At 35.9% G+C, this 13,775-nt stretch overlaps 2 protein-coding genes across 2 annotated transcripts; one reads left to right on the forward strand and one right to left on the reverse strand.

Moving 5' to 3' along the window:
• Positions 1-7,943: 7,943 nt before the first annotated feature.
• LOC141714758 (uncharacterized) lies at positions 7,944-8,795 on the reverse strand. The gene is made up of 2 exons (XM_074518259.1): positions 8,715-8,795; positions 7,944-8,654 (listed from the first exon to the last, which is right to left on the reverse strand). The coding sequence occupies exons 1-2, from the start codon at positions 8,793-8,795 to the stop codon at positions 7,944-7,946; spliced, it is 792 nt and encodes a 263-aa protein (XP_074374360.1).
• A 482-nt stretch (positions 8,796-9,277) lies between these two features.
• On the forward strand, positions 9,278-10,627 carry LOC141714762 (cytochrome P450 72A397-like). Its single transcript, XM_074518263.1, has 5 exons — positions 9,278-9,317; positions 9,427-9,644; positions 9,760-9,980; positions 10,084-10,195; positions 10,379-10,627. The coding sequence occupies exons 1-5, from the start codon at positions 9,278-9,280 to the stop codon at positions 10,625-10,627; spliced, it is 840 nt and encodes a 279-aa protein (XP_074374364.1).
• Positions 10,628-13,775: the final 3,148 nt, after the last annotated feature.

Genomic DNA, 13,775 nt, shown 5'->3' on the forward strand with positions numbered 1-13,775 from the left:
GCCCGGTTAAAATATGATTATTATAATATATTTTCTTATATATTTATGAATTTATATTTACTATAAATATAAATAATGCTTTAAAAACATATATATTTACATATTCGTGATTAATAATATTATTTATATACTTTATTGCAGGAATAATGAAAGAAAATATAGTAAGTACACTATATATATTTGGATAACATTGATAAAACATATAATTCTATAAAAATATTTATTTTTTGCCGAACTTAAATGTTTTCAACGAAGTAATATTTTCATAATATATTTCATGTAAACTAATACATTTTTACGATGATCTAGTTGCTAACATATGTAGTCTTCGAAATCTCTAATAAAACTCGATTCGATTTAAATTAGAAAAATACGCGGCCCGATCCGATCCGGCCCGAAAAAGTCCGGTTAGGCCCGTCTCGTGGCCCAAACGGGCTTTGATATTTTCGGAAAGCCCGACCCGGCCCCGTCAAAGTCAAAGCCCGAAAAGTCCGGCCCGGTCAAAGCCCGGGTTTTTTAAGGCCCAGTCAAACCCGGCCCGGCGAGCCCTTTTGCATCTCTAATTGAAAGCCTATACAAAAAGGAAGCAGAAGTATTCACTTATGTATTATCTTCTCCAGCAACCTGACTATAAATATCGAGAGCTTCATTGAAGGTTAAAAAAAATTATATTTGTATTTTTACCGTCAGAAGTATTCACTTTTGTATTATCTTCTCCACCAACTCAACTGTAAATATTGAGAGCTCCATTGAAGGTTATAAAAATTATTATGCTTGTAATTCTACTGTTATACTGTCGAACTTATTGTAGCTAATCTTATACGATTAGAGTGTATCAAACTTAATGTTTATAATAATAAAATAATATATTTCTCGAACTTGTTCATACTTATTTCGATTTCGTACTATAACAAAGAATTTGTTAAAAATTGAATAATTTGTGAGTATCGTATTCAATCCCCCCTTTACGATTCTTTGAGACCTAACCAAGGTACTTATTTTTTGGTACACGCTAATTTTACTAAATTATCCTTAATTATAAATTTATGTATGTTATGTTTATATTAATTTATTAAAGTATGATTTTATCAAATTACCTCTTGTTAACGAAGAAATTTGGCTAACAAAGATTTGAGGTTCACGACCGGAATCAAGATCTGCAGCGGTGGTCCTTCGTCGTAAAAGTCGTCGGAGTGTGGTGATTCTGATAAATCGGGAGCTGAGATCGTAAGGTTTTTTGGTGGTGGCGTATAGAGCTCTCGCGTCCTATCCTTTACAATGTGCCATTGTACCTCCTTTTATATAGGATTAAGTCATACGTAGTTCTTGGAGAATAAGAAACCTAGATGGACTTGACTTCTCATTTCGTTTCCCAATAGTTGTTATCGAACCAACTTTCTATTATAACTCGAACGTTGATTTTCTTTAAGAGTGCCCAGCGATGCAGCCTATTCACAAAGGCCCAAGACTCGGTTACGACTTCGGAACTTCACGGATAAGGAAACCCCCCGGCTGGTGGATATCCTATCCGTTACCGTTATCTTCGTCGATTGTAACCGCATGTATAGCCATGACTTACCGCAAATGCTCAAGCCCATCCTTAACCCCGATGAGGATAACTCACTTGACTACATGATAAGTGATCCCAAGCGTATAAGTACAAAGTGCGAGATAACCCCAAAGTCTCCCGACGAGGATAACCAGTTGAATGCTGAGAGAGGTATCCCAAAGCACACACTAAATGTTAAAGGTACGAGGATAACCCAAAAGACTACAAACAACGTCTTCAAAATATTTTCCGGGACGACGGGATCCCGTAAGCCCTTTTTCCTTTACAAGGCGCGCCCTGTAAAGGGCTGGGGGTCCTCCGGAGACCCCTCCATATGCTTAGGGCATGCCCTAGGCATGAGAGAGCTCCTCCGAGACTCCTCCTGTTCATTTGTATACTTTTTATGTTTCATTCACTTCCGATTTTTATTGTGAGAGAAACCTCATTTGCTAATCCTTCTTAATTATTTAAGTCAAATATGTTGATTAAAACTTATATTCATTACGCTTATAACATTGTTCAGGAAACATCAAACCAAGATGACGAATATATCAATCAAATTACACGGTCAACCTAAAGGGAAATACTATATGCCTTTGTCAACTAATAACCGGGACGAATCATTGTTATTTGTATTTAATCATTTTACTCAATTATTTTCATATTTTGTTTTTACTTAAATACATCTTTTAATTATTTTTAATCTATATTTTCACATTATTAAGGTCGAATCAAAAATAATTTATAAGATGGACCTATCGGGCTAAAATATAATTAATACATATTTGGGGAATAAAATAAAACTCTAATCTACTTTATTAAAACCTATATGTTATCCATTGGTTGGTAGTAAGAAGCATATAAGATAAAATAAAATAAATTTATATCGTGGATGTGAGCTAAAATAAATTAATGTGGTTGTTTGGGAATCCATTCAACACAACTTAAATGATCAGAACAACCAATCCAAGTTGTGGGTGCTGTTTGGAAAATTTAAGAAACAGAAATTAACCGCTTCATATATTGCAAAACACGAATGTTAGTGGACAGATACTTTCAAGTTTCATTTCATCATTTCCATCTTCCCATCTTGTTGTATAAATCAATTACATGTATATTATAAACATTATTTAAGACTTCAATATTGTTAATAATTTGGGTAAAAAATTGATCATTTTTTTGATTTTGTTTATATCATAATAATTAGCGTGTTTATTATTAATAATTTGCTTAGGCTTTTCTCGGTGATATAGCAATTTTTTTGTTCTTAATCTCTTGATCATGGGTTTTGTGCAATATCTTTTATTCTGTTTTAAATTTAAAATCCATATATTATATAATTTAAATTTTTATGAGGCACAAGTTCATTTTCTTATTTTAAATTCTCATATTTATGAATTAAAATTATTAATTCATGTAATTTGTAATTTAAATTTTAATTTTGTTTTTAAAAATTTAACTAATAAGTTATGATTTACCAAACACATTATGAACTTATAAGTAACTTATACGTAAATATATTCAAACACATAAATAACTATAAATTACGATGTTCATATCACTTATATGTCACTTATAACATATATTTTTTAGGAAACAGCAAACGGGCCCAATGCCATTTTGTGATGGAGTATGATTGATTGGTTGGTGTACACATACATGACTGCTGGATTGGGCTGGATGGCCCGCCATTCTTAGGAGACCCCGTAAATACCCAAAGATACAAGCCCATTGGACCCTATCATTTCCCCACCCATACCCAGACCTAAATATATGTACATGAACCTCTCGAACGCGGCCCCGTTTGGTATTGCTGTTGCAGAAGCTGTTAAAAATGAAAAAGCCTTTTTGGTCTAAAAACTACTGTTAGCAAAAGCATGTTATTGCTGTTACAGAAGCTGTAAGAAATGAAAAAGCGCATTTGGTCTAAAAGCTGTTGTTAGCAAAAGCATGTCCCTCATGCTTGTGGAAAAAGTTATTTTCAGCTTTTGCAGGAAGTAACTATCAGTTTCACTATCAAACCTTCTCAAAAATATTGTTTTTATATATTATATCTCAAAACATGCATAAATTAAAAAAATACCAAACAATCATCTAATTTTCCTGACATCACTTTTTCCACCGACACTTTTTCTCACAACACAGCAGTTTTCAACAGCACTCCTAAACGGAGCCCTAGAAAGGATAACGCCAACTAAAATAATTGCTGGTTAACAAATAAAGCACATGAAATAATTTAACACAATAATTTCAGACTCATGCTCTCCTTTATCTTGTATAAAAACTACTGATGATAGCAGACTAAAACATTGGCTCCTAGACAGTTACTATGGAAGTGTGGAAGTTTGTAGCTTCAACAGCAATCTCAGTTATTTTGATTATCATTGTCAACTTTGCACTAAAATTGTATCAAAGATAATGCCAAAAAGATATAGAAACAATTGAAATAGTTGGGGTTCAAAGGAAATTCTTATAGATTTCTGCATGGAGACATGAAGGAGTTCTTCAGTATAGCATGAGAAGCAACTTCCAAACCTATCGAGTTCTCTCACGACATTGGAGCACGCGTTTTTCCATACGAGGCTTAAAGACTAAATAGAAATGTATCAGGAATGCTAAAGAGATTTTGGGAGAATGTGTCTTTGCATTCAAGAAAACTCTGAAAGAAATGAATTACACATCTAAGAAATCCAGCTACTACCTATGTCCTTTAAATCCTATCACAACTTTGCAATTCTAACAACCTGAGCAAAGACTACAATACCCCTAACAATAAGACAAGAAGAGAAAGTGCTAGACACTACTAGACGTTGGACAAACAAATATGATGAACCCTATATGAATCATACTCAGCACATGCAGCCAACATATTACTTGACACTAACGACCAAGTCTTCTAACAGGTGCAAGACTGGTTTTATTCATAACAGGAAATACTAAGGCAAATGATCAGCTTCATTACTCCCCCTCAAGTGGAGCGGATTTGAGAAGAGGCTCCAATCTTGCGAAGAAGCTGATTGCGTTGCTTGACTGGTAGAGGCTTTGTGAGTATATCGACAAGCTGACTATGCGAAGGCACATGTGAAGTTGTGACTGCACCCTCAACGATCTTGTCCCTTATGAAATGACAGTCCAGCTCGATATGTTTGGTTCTTTCATGTAGCACCTGGTTTGCAACTATTGCTAAGGCAGCTTGGTTATCGCTTTTGATTATAGTTGGTGGCAAGTCAAGTAGTCCCATGTCCTTGAGAAGTGCAGACATCCAAGTCACTTCACAACATGTAAGTTCCATTACACGGTACTCTGCCTCCTCTGTGGATCTTGCCACTACCGTTTGCTTCTTAGTTTTCCATGCGATTGGTGACTGACCCAGTAGAACACAGTACCCTGAAGTCAATTTGCGTGTAATAGGACAACTGGCCCAGTCACTGTCGCAATATGCAGTGAGCTGGGCAGCTGAATCAGAAGCCAGGAGGATTCCTTGGTCAGGATTGTTCAAGAGATATCGCAGCACTCGCTTAACAGCTTGCATGTGAACGGTTGTAGGCCTTTGCATATATTGTGCAAGGTTATGCACAGGAAAGGCTAAGTCAGGTCTGGTGATGGTGACATAAATTAGCTTCCCCAATTGTTTTTGATAAGTGCTGGGGTCAGGCAGCAACTCCCCCTTCTCAGGATTCAAGGACACGTGAACATCCATTGGTAGTTTTAATGGACTGGCTTCTAGCATGTTGAACTCTTTCAGCAGCCCTAGAACATATTTTTTCTGTGAAATAAAGAACCCATCACTGCTCCAGTCGATTTCCAAGCCCAAAAAATAGCTCACAGCTCCCAGATCTTTCAGCAAAAAATGTGTCGACATCTCAGCTTTCAAGTCATTAACTGACTGCTCATTGTTTTCAGAAATCAATATGTCATCGACATATATGAGCACCAACAACATGTCCTCATTGGTGACTCTAGAGTATAGGCTGTAATCAGCTTTGGAGTGCCTGAATCCCATTGATAGAAAGGTTACTGAGAGTTTATGATGCCACCTTCTTGATGCTTGGCGAAGGCCATATAATGCCTTCTTTAATCGACATACCAGCTGCACACTATTCCTTGCTTCATCATGCCTTTCATTCACTGCAATTCTGCTCCCGTAGCCAGTGTATCATTTAGAAAACACCATGTAAATAACTTCTTCCAATTTTCCATTCAAGAATGCGTTTGATACATCTAGCTGGTGGACATGCCAGTTCTTTAGAGCTGCAACTGCAAGCATAGCTCTCACGGTTGTCATTTTGGCAACAAGAGCGAATGTGTCCACATAATCGATTTCGTATTGTTGCTTGTACCCAAGTATGACTAACCTCGCCTTATATTTATCCACCTGTCCATCAGCCTTGAATTTTGTTTTGAAAACCCATTTGCAACCAATGGATTTTCTGTTGTGCGGCAGTGTTGTAATTTCCCAAGTCTGGTTTCTCTCCAAAGCTTCTAGCTCTGCGTTCATGGCATCTACCCAATGTTGCTCTTTGACAGCTTGACTAAATGATGTTGCATTAACTTTTGGTATGATAGTGGCAAGAAAGCAGTGAAAATTCGAGCTCATATTCTGTGACATGACAGTAGCTGCACTCATGGCTTTTCCTGTCACAATATTGGAGGCAGGAGTGACAAAGTCTTGCATCCACATGGGTTGCTTCGTCAATCTTGTGGACCTTCGAGGCTGAACTTGTTCCATCTCTGAATTTGACTCCTCATTTGACTGTGAACCCCCATCTTCAGTGTTGTTTCCTTCTTCAACATCACTTTTCTCCAGTTCCAGTTCCATCTCTGAATTTGACTCCTCATTTGACTGTGAACCCTCTTTCTCAGCATTTTTGTTAAGTGGGAACACATCTTCGTGAAATTGTACGTGTCTTGAAATCATTACTTCTTTTGTTTCTAAATTCAGCACTCGGTAGCCCTTCGTTCCATTTGGATATCCCAAGAACATGCCTGGTATCCCCCTTTGAGCAAATTTGTCTGAGCCATGCTTTGCATTGTAAACTACAACCAAGCCCCCAAATGTTCTCAGCTCATCATAGTCTACCTCTTCCTCAAACAACTTCTTATACGGGACTTCAAACTTCAAGGCAACACTTGGGATTCTATTTATGATGAACACGGCTGTCAAAACGCAATCACCCCAGTAGGATAGAGCCAAACCTGACTGAAATCGTAAGGCCCTAGCCATTTCAAGCACATGCATGTGCTTTCTTTCCGCCCTTGCATTCTGCTGTGACGTATAAGGACACGTTTTCTGGTGAACTATGCCTTTGCTTGTCAAGTATTTTATGCATTCTCTATCAGCAAATTCAAGAGCATTGTCGGATCGAATGATCTGTATTCTCTTCTTGAACTGTGTGAAAACATATTCCTCAAACTTCATCAATGTTTCAAAATAGTCAGATTTCTTTTCTATTAAATAGACCCAAGTTACACGACTATAATCATCTACCAAGGTCAAAAAGAATCTAAACTTTCCTTTAGTAACAACTTTATAAGGACCCCATATGTCAACATGTATTAAATTAAAAGCACTTGTAGCATGTGAATCACTAGTGGGAAAACATTGTTTAGTCATTTTAGCTACAGGGCATGTGAGACATACCATGCTTACCTTCTGTGCTACACAGTGTTTGATGTGACTAATATGCTGTATTTTGGAAATGGAGGCATGCCCCGGCCTCTGGTACCACAAGATGAATTCCTTCCTTTTCTTTACATTATCCACTTTCACTTTTGAATTTTGTCCAGTCATGGCCTTTGCTTTAAATTCACCAACACAGTCTTCGAGATAATACAATCCTTGTCTTAATTCCCCTTTTCCAACAACAGCTTTAGTTTTGCAGTCAACTATAACACACTCTCCAGGGTTAAATATCACATTACACCCATTGTCTTTTGAAAGTTTGTGTATAGATAATAGGTTGTGTGTGAACTGAGGCACATACAACACATTTGAGAGCTTCAACCCATTTCTCAATCTCACATCACCTATGTGACTTATCACAGCCGAGTCTCCAGTGGGTAACAAAATTGTGAAGCTAGCTGGAGCAGCACGAACATTCACCAGATTCTTCAGAGATGCAGTCATATGGTCAGATGCACCCGAGTCCATGATCCACTCCATTGTTTTCGCAGCCTTGTCCTTGCTTGTACAAACCATACCAAAAAAACTATAGTCAATTTCCTCATCTGTTTCTGAGCCTTTCATCTTCATCCCTTTAACTTGAGGTATGAGCTTCAACAACTGTTCAATTTGTTGAGGTGTCATGTTCAAGCCTTGAGCACTTGATTCTAACACTTGAGCATTATTTGCCATTTTCTTGTTTCCAGACCATTTTCCACCAACTTGTTTCTGCTATCCAGGATTGTGCTTAAAATGCCATTTAGGATAGCCTATAGTTTCCCAGCATCTTTCAACCGAGTGCCCCTTCTTCCCACAAGCGGTGCACGACCACACTTTTCCATCATATTTTTTACTGAACATCGCCATAGATTCAGAGTCATTCAGACCACCCAGTTGCAAGGCTTCCTTCTGTGATTCTTCTTGTTGAATGGCAGCACATGCCACCTCTACTGAAGGTAGGAGACTCATCATTAACAGCCGACTTCTTTGTGCCCCATAAGCGTCATCGAGGCCATTTAAGAAATGGCATAACTTGGCCTCTTCTTTCATGTCGTCTATCGCCTTCAGGAGCGCTGCTATTTCTGGTGTCAGCACACTCACAGTGGGCAGTATATTCATCGAATCAATTTCTTCCCACAAACTGCTCATTGTGGTGAAATAGTCGCTTATCTTCATGTTATTCTGCTTTAGACTGAAAAGATCTTTGTTCAGTTTATATTTTCTTGATCCATTTGTGAGAGAGAACCTCTTCTCCGGTTGCTTCCATATGCCATGAGTGTTGTTGATGAACAACACAAATGACTTGATGTTCTCTGAGATGTTGTTGTGGATCCAAGAAATCACAAGATTGTTACATGTATCCCACTGGCTGGCTTCTGCAACATCTATGGTGCTTCTTACAACAGACCCATCCACGAGTCCAAGCTTGCACTTTGTAGAAAGCTGAATTTCAAATGATCTTTTTCATGTTCTGTAGTCCCTTGCTCCTTTTAACTTTGGCACACTAATGGAGAGTGGCCCATCTGAAGGATGCGTAAAAAGAGGATTCTGCAGATCCGAAACAGTAAGCCTATTTGTAGCCATGAGTAGATCCAGATTAAACACAACAGTGTATGATAATGACTACACACACCAACTAGATCTCAACCAAAAAACTCGACTACAGAATAACAAACAAGGCTACTGAAAATATAATAAACAACTCTTCACTAATCACTCCATTTGATACAGCTCTAAAGAGATTTTGGGAGAATGTGTCTTTGCATTCAAGAAAACTCTGAAAGAAATGAATTACACATCTGAGCAATCCAGCTACTACCTCTGTCCTTTAAACCCTATCACAACGTTGCAATTCTAACAACCTGAGCAAAGACTACAGTACCCCTAACAATAAGACAAGAAGAGAAAGTGCTAGACACAACGTCTAGACGTTGGACAAACAAATATGATGGACCCTATATGAATCCTACTCAGCAAATGCAGCCAACATATTACTTGACACTAATGACCAAATCCGCTAACAGGTGCAAGACTGGTTTTATTCATAACAGGAAATACTAAGACAAATGATCAGCTTCATTAAGGATCACATTGTCAAGAAGCATGGTACTTAATGGCCACCATTTACTATCTGTCATTTTAGTAAATCTTGATAGCAATGGGTCATCAACCCTTGGTCTGGACATGTTAAGTGAATATTTTATGTAATTTGCAGGAAAGAACTCATTTATATGGTTTGGAGCAAAACCAAGGCTAAACATTATGGATCCGATGCTTGTTAAGGAGATTTTATCTAAGCCTGATGACTTTCATAAAGTGTATCCGGATCCAGTTGCTGACCTTGTTATAGGAGGGCTTTCGACAGCTCATGGCGAAAAATGGCCTAGACATAGAAAAATAATCAACCTTGCTTTTAATTTGGAGAAGCTAAAGGTATGTTTCTCCAGTGGCAGAGTTAAAAATCCTAGCACAAGATTCATTCTCTGTGAGTAGATTAATTAACTCTGATTTTGTCTTTTATGTCTGTTTGAGGGGAACATTACCAGAGATTTACTTGAGCTGTGAAGATACAATCAGTAAGTGGAAAACATTGGTCTCAGCAACAGGAACTGCTGAAAATGATGCATGGCCTTATATCGAAAATCTGGCTGGTGATATGATTTCTCGAGCAGCCTTTGGCAGTAATTTGAAGAAGGTAGAAGAATATTTCGAGATGCAAGCTGACCTTGCATTTCAGTTTATGGCTACAAGTTACATCCCATGGGCTAGGTAACACTGATGTTATATGCTTGATATTACACTTATTTCGCGACCAGGGAATACTCTCAAGAATGAAATTATTGTTGTTCTGATAGATTTACTTCAAATGTAGGCACTTTAAAGTTAAAGAGAATAGGAAAATGAAAGTATTAAACAAGGAAATGATAGATCAACTGAGTAGGATCGTCAAGAAACGAGAGGAGACGCTTGAAAAAGGAGAAAAGGTGAACAAGATGACTTGTTAATGTTAAAGAGTATAAGATCATGTTCGGGTCTTCCTCTACGAGATTTAAGATGAGCTGGCTACTCAACATGGTATCAGAGCTTAGGCTGTCGGGAGATCTGTTTTTTAAAGCTCGTAAAATATGATTTGTTCTTTTCAATTGCAGATAAACATGATATTGTAGGAGGTGCTTAGGCTATATCCACCAGCAGGTATGCTTCTACGAGCTACTTCAAAGAAGATGAAACTAGGTAATCTGACTATACCAGCATGGGTACACTTGACAATGGCAGTCATTTTTCACAATCATGACACTGAAATATGGGGAGAAGACGCGAAAGAGTTCAATCCGCAAAGGTTTTCTGAGGGTTGCCAGTGTTTATTCCATTCAGTTGGGGTCCTAGAACATGCATTGGCCAACATTTTGCCATGATAGAAGTAAGGATGGCTGTAGCAATGATCTTGCAAAACTTCTGTTTCGAGCTTTCGCCATCTTATCTGCATGCTCCTGAGCTCTATTTTCTTCTCCGACCACAATATGGTGCTAAAATCATTCTGCAAGACCTTTGAAGTGCAATCTTATGCAATAAAACTGGTCTATGTCTGGGAAGATCTAGTAAAGAGTACCGAGAGACACGTGTCCACTTAAATAATTTTTTACATTTTTTTACCGTTAAAAATTTGATGAAACTGTAAAAGTTTTTCTAGAATTTACTCGGTGTGCCCTAAATAAATAATTCTAGATCCGCACCTGTCATGTCCAGGGTAGATCCAGGAATTTTAGTTTAGGGGGACACCGGACAAATTTTGAGAATACCCATTTATATTTTCGAATTTTGAGCGGCACTTCCATATATTTTAAAAAAATTAATGATGGAAAAACGTTCAATTTAAGAGAGAAGGGTGTAAATGCAAGTTACCACAAGAGATTGATGAACAACTTCCTATATTTGATGGAAATTTAATTTCGAAAAGTATATTTTTTAATTTTATTAACCAAACAACAATGTGAAATGACACTTTCTAAATATTTCAAGTCCACGGTATTTTAATTTTTTTTACCGGGGACAAACAAATAAACCTTGTATGACTTGTTTTCTTTTGCAGGCCAATAGGATCAATACATCCATGTACAAAAAGTCTCTAAGCCTTTGAAAGGCCAAGCCCAATATTATCAAGGCCGAAACAAAAATGTACCCTCCTCTCTTCCGTGGCCCATAGCAACTCCAATTGTGGGTGTCAAAATGAGTGTCAATGTCACGTGTCACGACATGGATTGACATCCACTCCATTGAAGTTGTCAGGAAGTCATGTGATGCCTGGTGAGATGGTATGGGATGCCGACTTGACATGTCAAAAATTGTCATCTCATAAAATAGGTTGTCAATTTTATTTGTGATCTCAATGATCAATAAATTATTATGACAATTTTATTTGTGGTTTCAATAATCAATAATTTATTATATTTTTAATTTATTTGCATTATACATATTTTATTTGTAATTATAGCGAGGTTGGCATCTCCGTGCCAATCATTGGAGTGTTTTGTGAAAAAAATATATGTCAAAACTGATGTGAAAGAGAGATATTTGAAAAGATTATTTTTTAATATGTGGCAAAATTGACATCCCTTGAAGGGCGCCAAGCAATGGAGATGCTCTGCTTCATTCGTTTCAAATTACATATAAATTTAAAAGTAAGATTTGATATAAAAATGTGTATTAATTGTATTAAATAAATAGAGTTTTTTTTGAAAAATTAAATAAATAGAGTTGATAATTAAAGTGGACAATTAATTTGAAATATATTTTTTTTAATGTAAAATGGACATGTATTATTTATAATGGGCTTAATGCATCCAAAAAATTATTCCAAGAATTCTCCGATTTGACGAAAATGTCCCCTCCCGATTATTTCAAAAATTCTACTCCATTAATGACGGCATACTAATTACATAGCAGGTGAAATTACAAAAAAAATTTAGGAGGACCGAATCAATATATTATAAATTGCTGCATAATCCTTTCCTAAGCTTTGGTATCCATATTTTGGTTCGGATATGATTTTTAACTTTAATTTGACCTAGTGAACTATCCATTTTTAGGTTTGATATCCATATTAGTTTTATAAAAGATCCATGTACTTATTATGACCTATTTTAATTATTATGACCCATTTTAATTATAGAAACTTTATAATACAATTTTAAATATGAATTGTTTTATTTATGGTAAGTTATTTTTTTGAAAACCACTTATGGTAAGTTTTTAATACAAATTTGAAGTAAAGTTTAAATTTAAACAGATCTATTTATACAAATAATCTCATAAAATATATAACATAAAAATAACATATATGACGAAAGTAGTTCTTAAATAAATTTATCGTAGATGTAACACACTTATTATATAAATAATTTAATCTTTCATAATCATATTATTCAATTTAAATTATATATTTATTTATTTATTTTATTAAATAATTTTTGAAATCTCCGTTGCAAAACACGGGCTTTAAACTAGTAATATTAAAAGTCACACAGGGTGCGTTGTGTCTTGGAAATTCATCAATGACCCACTGCAATGACGGTGTACATGTTCCACACTTAACCATGACTCCACGATAATTATGACTAATCAATTGTTAATGAGTTATTTGTATAGTAATAATCGTAAATTCCACCGGTAGAATGATGTTAATTTTACTTGTGGGTTTGTATAATTGTAATTGTAATGATTTGATGCTTCACAATTTAAAATGCGACCTATTTTTCACCTGATTGTCCCCTTCTTTTTATGTTTAGAGATTAGGAGTAATATTCGAGAGTATCAATACTCAATAATTCGACAATTCCATACAAGCAATATTTGTTGTAATAGCTAATTTTTTTGTGAATGAACTGATACATAATCAATCATGGGGTGTAATTGAGTCGTGCTGAGTCGAATACTATCAGACTCGGTCCGACCTGGAGTCCGATCGAGCCTTTAATTTCAAAGAGGAAATTCGGCTCGTAAAATGTTCGAGAGGCTTGAGTTCGAATCGAAATCTCGAATATATTGCATCAAATATTAACAAAAGTTTGAAATATGATATGTTCGATTCGATTAAATATATAAAATATAAATTAAATATTACTCCATTCGTCACAATTTATCTGTCCAGTTTGACTTTTGCACGTAGTTTAAGGTGCATTGACCGTATAGTTCCGTTAATTATTTTCAATTTTTTTTTGTGAATAAATATTCAAACCTTAAATTTTTATTCACAATTTTTTTTTAAAAAAATAATTAACGAAACTATGCGGTCGATACACCTTAAACTACGTACAAAAGTCAAACTGGACAGATAAATTGGGACAGAGGTAGTATATATTTATATAAAAATATATATGTAATTTAAAATAATATAAGCTCGATAAAACTTGCCAACCTTACAAACCAAATAATTTGAAATTCGAGCTCGGCTCGATAAATAATTCAAAATATTCGAACTCGAGTTCGGCTCAATTATTCCCGATAAACGAAGAAACAAGCTTTTCAAATTGGATGTATCTAGTCAGTCCATACGTTTTATTCAAC

The sequence above is a fragment of the Apium graveolens genome, chromosome 1, assembly GCF_009905375.1.
Source record: "Apium graveolens cultivar Ventura chromosome 1, ASM990537v1, whole genome shotgun sequence".
Classification (NCBI taxonomy): domain Eukaryota; kingdom Viridiplantae; phylum Streptophyta; class Magnoliopsida; order Apiales; family Apiaceae; genus Apium; species Apium graveolens.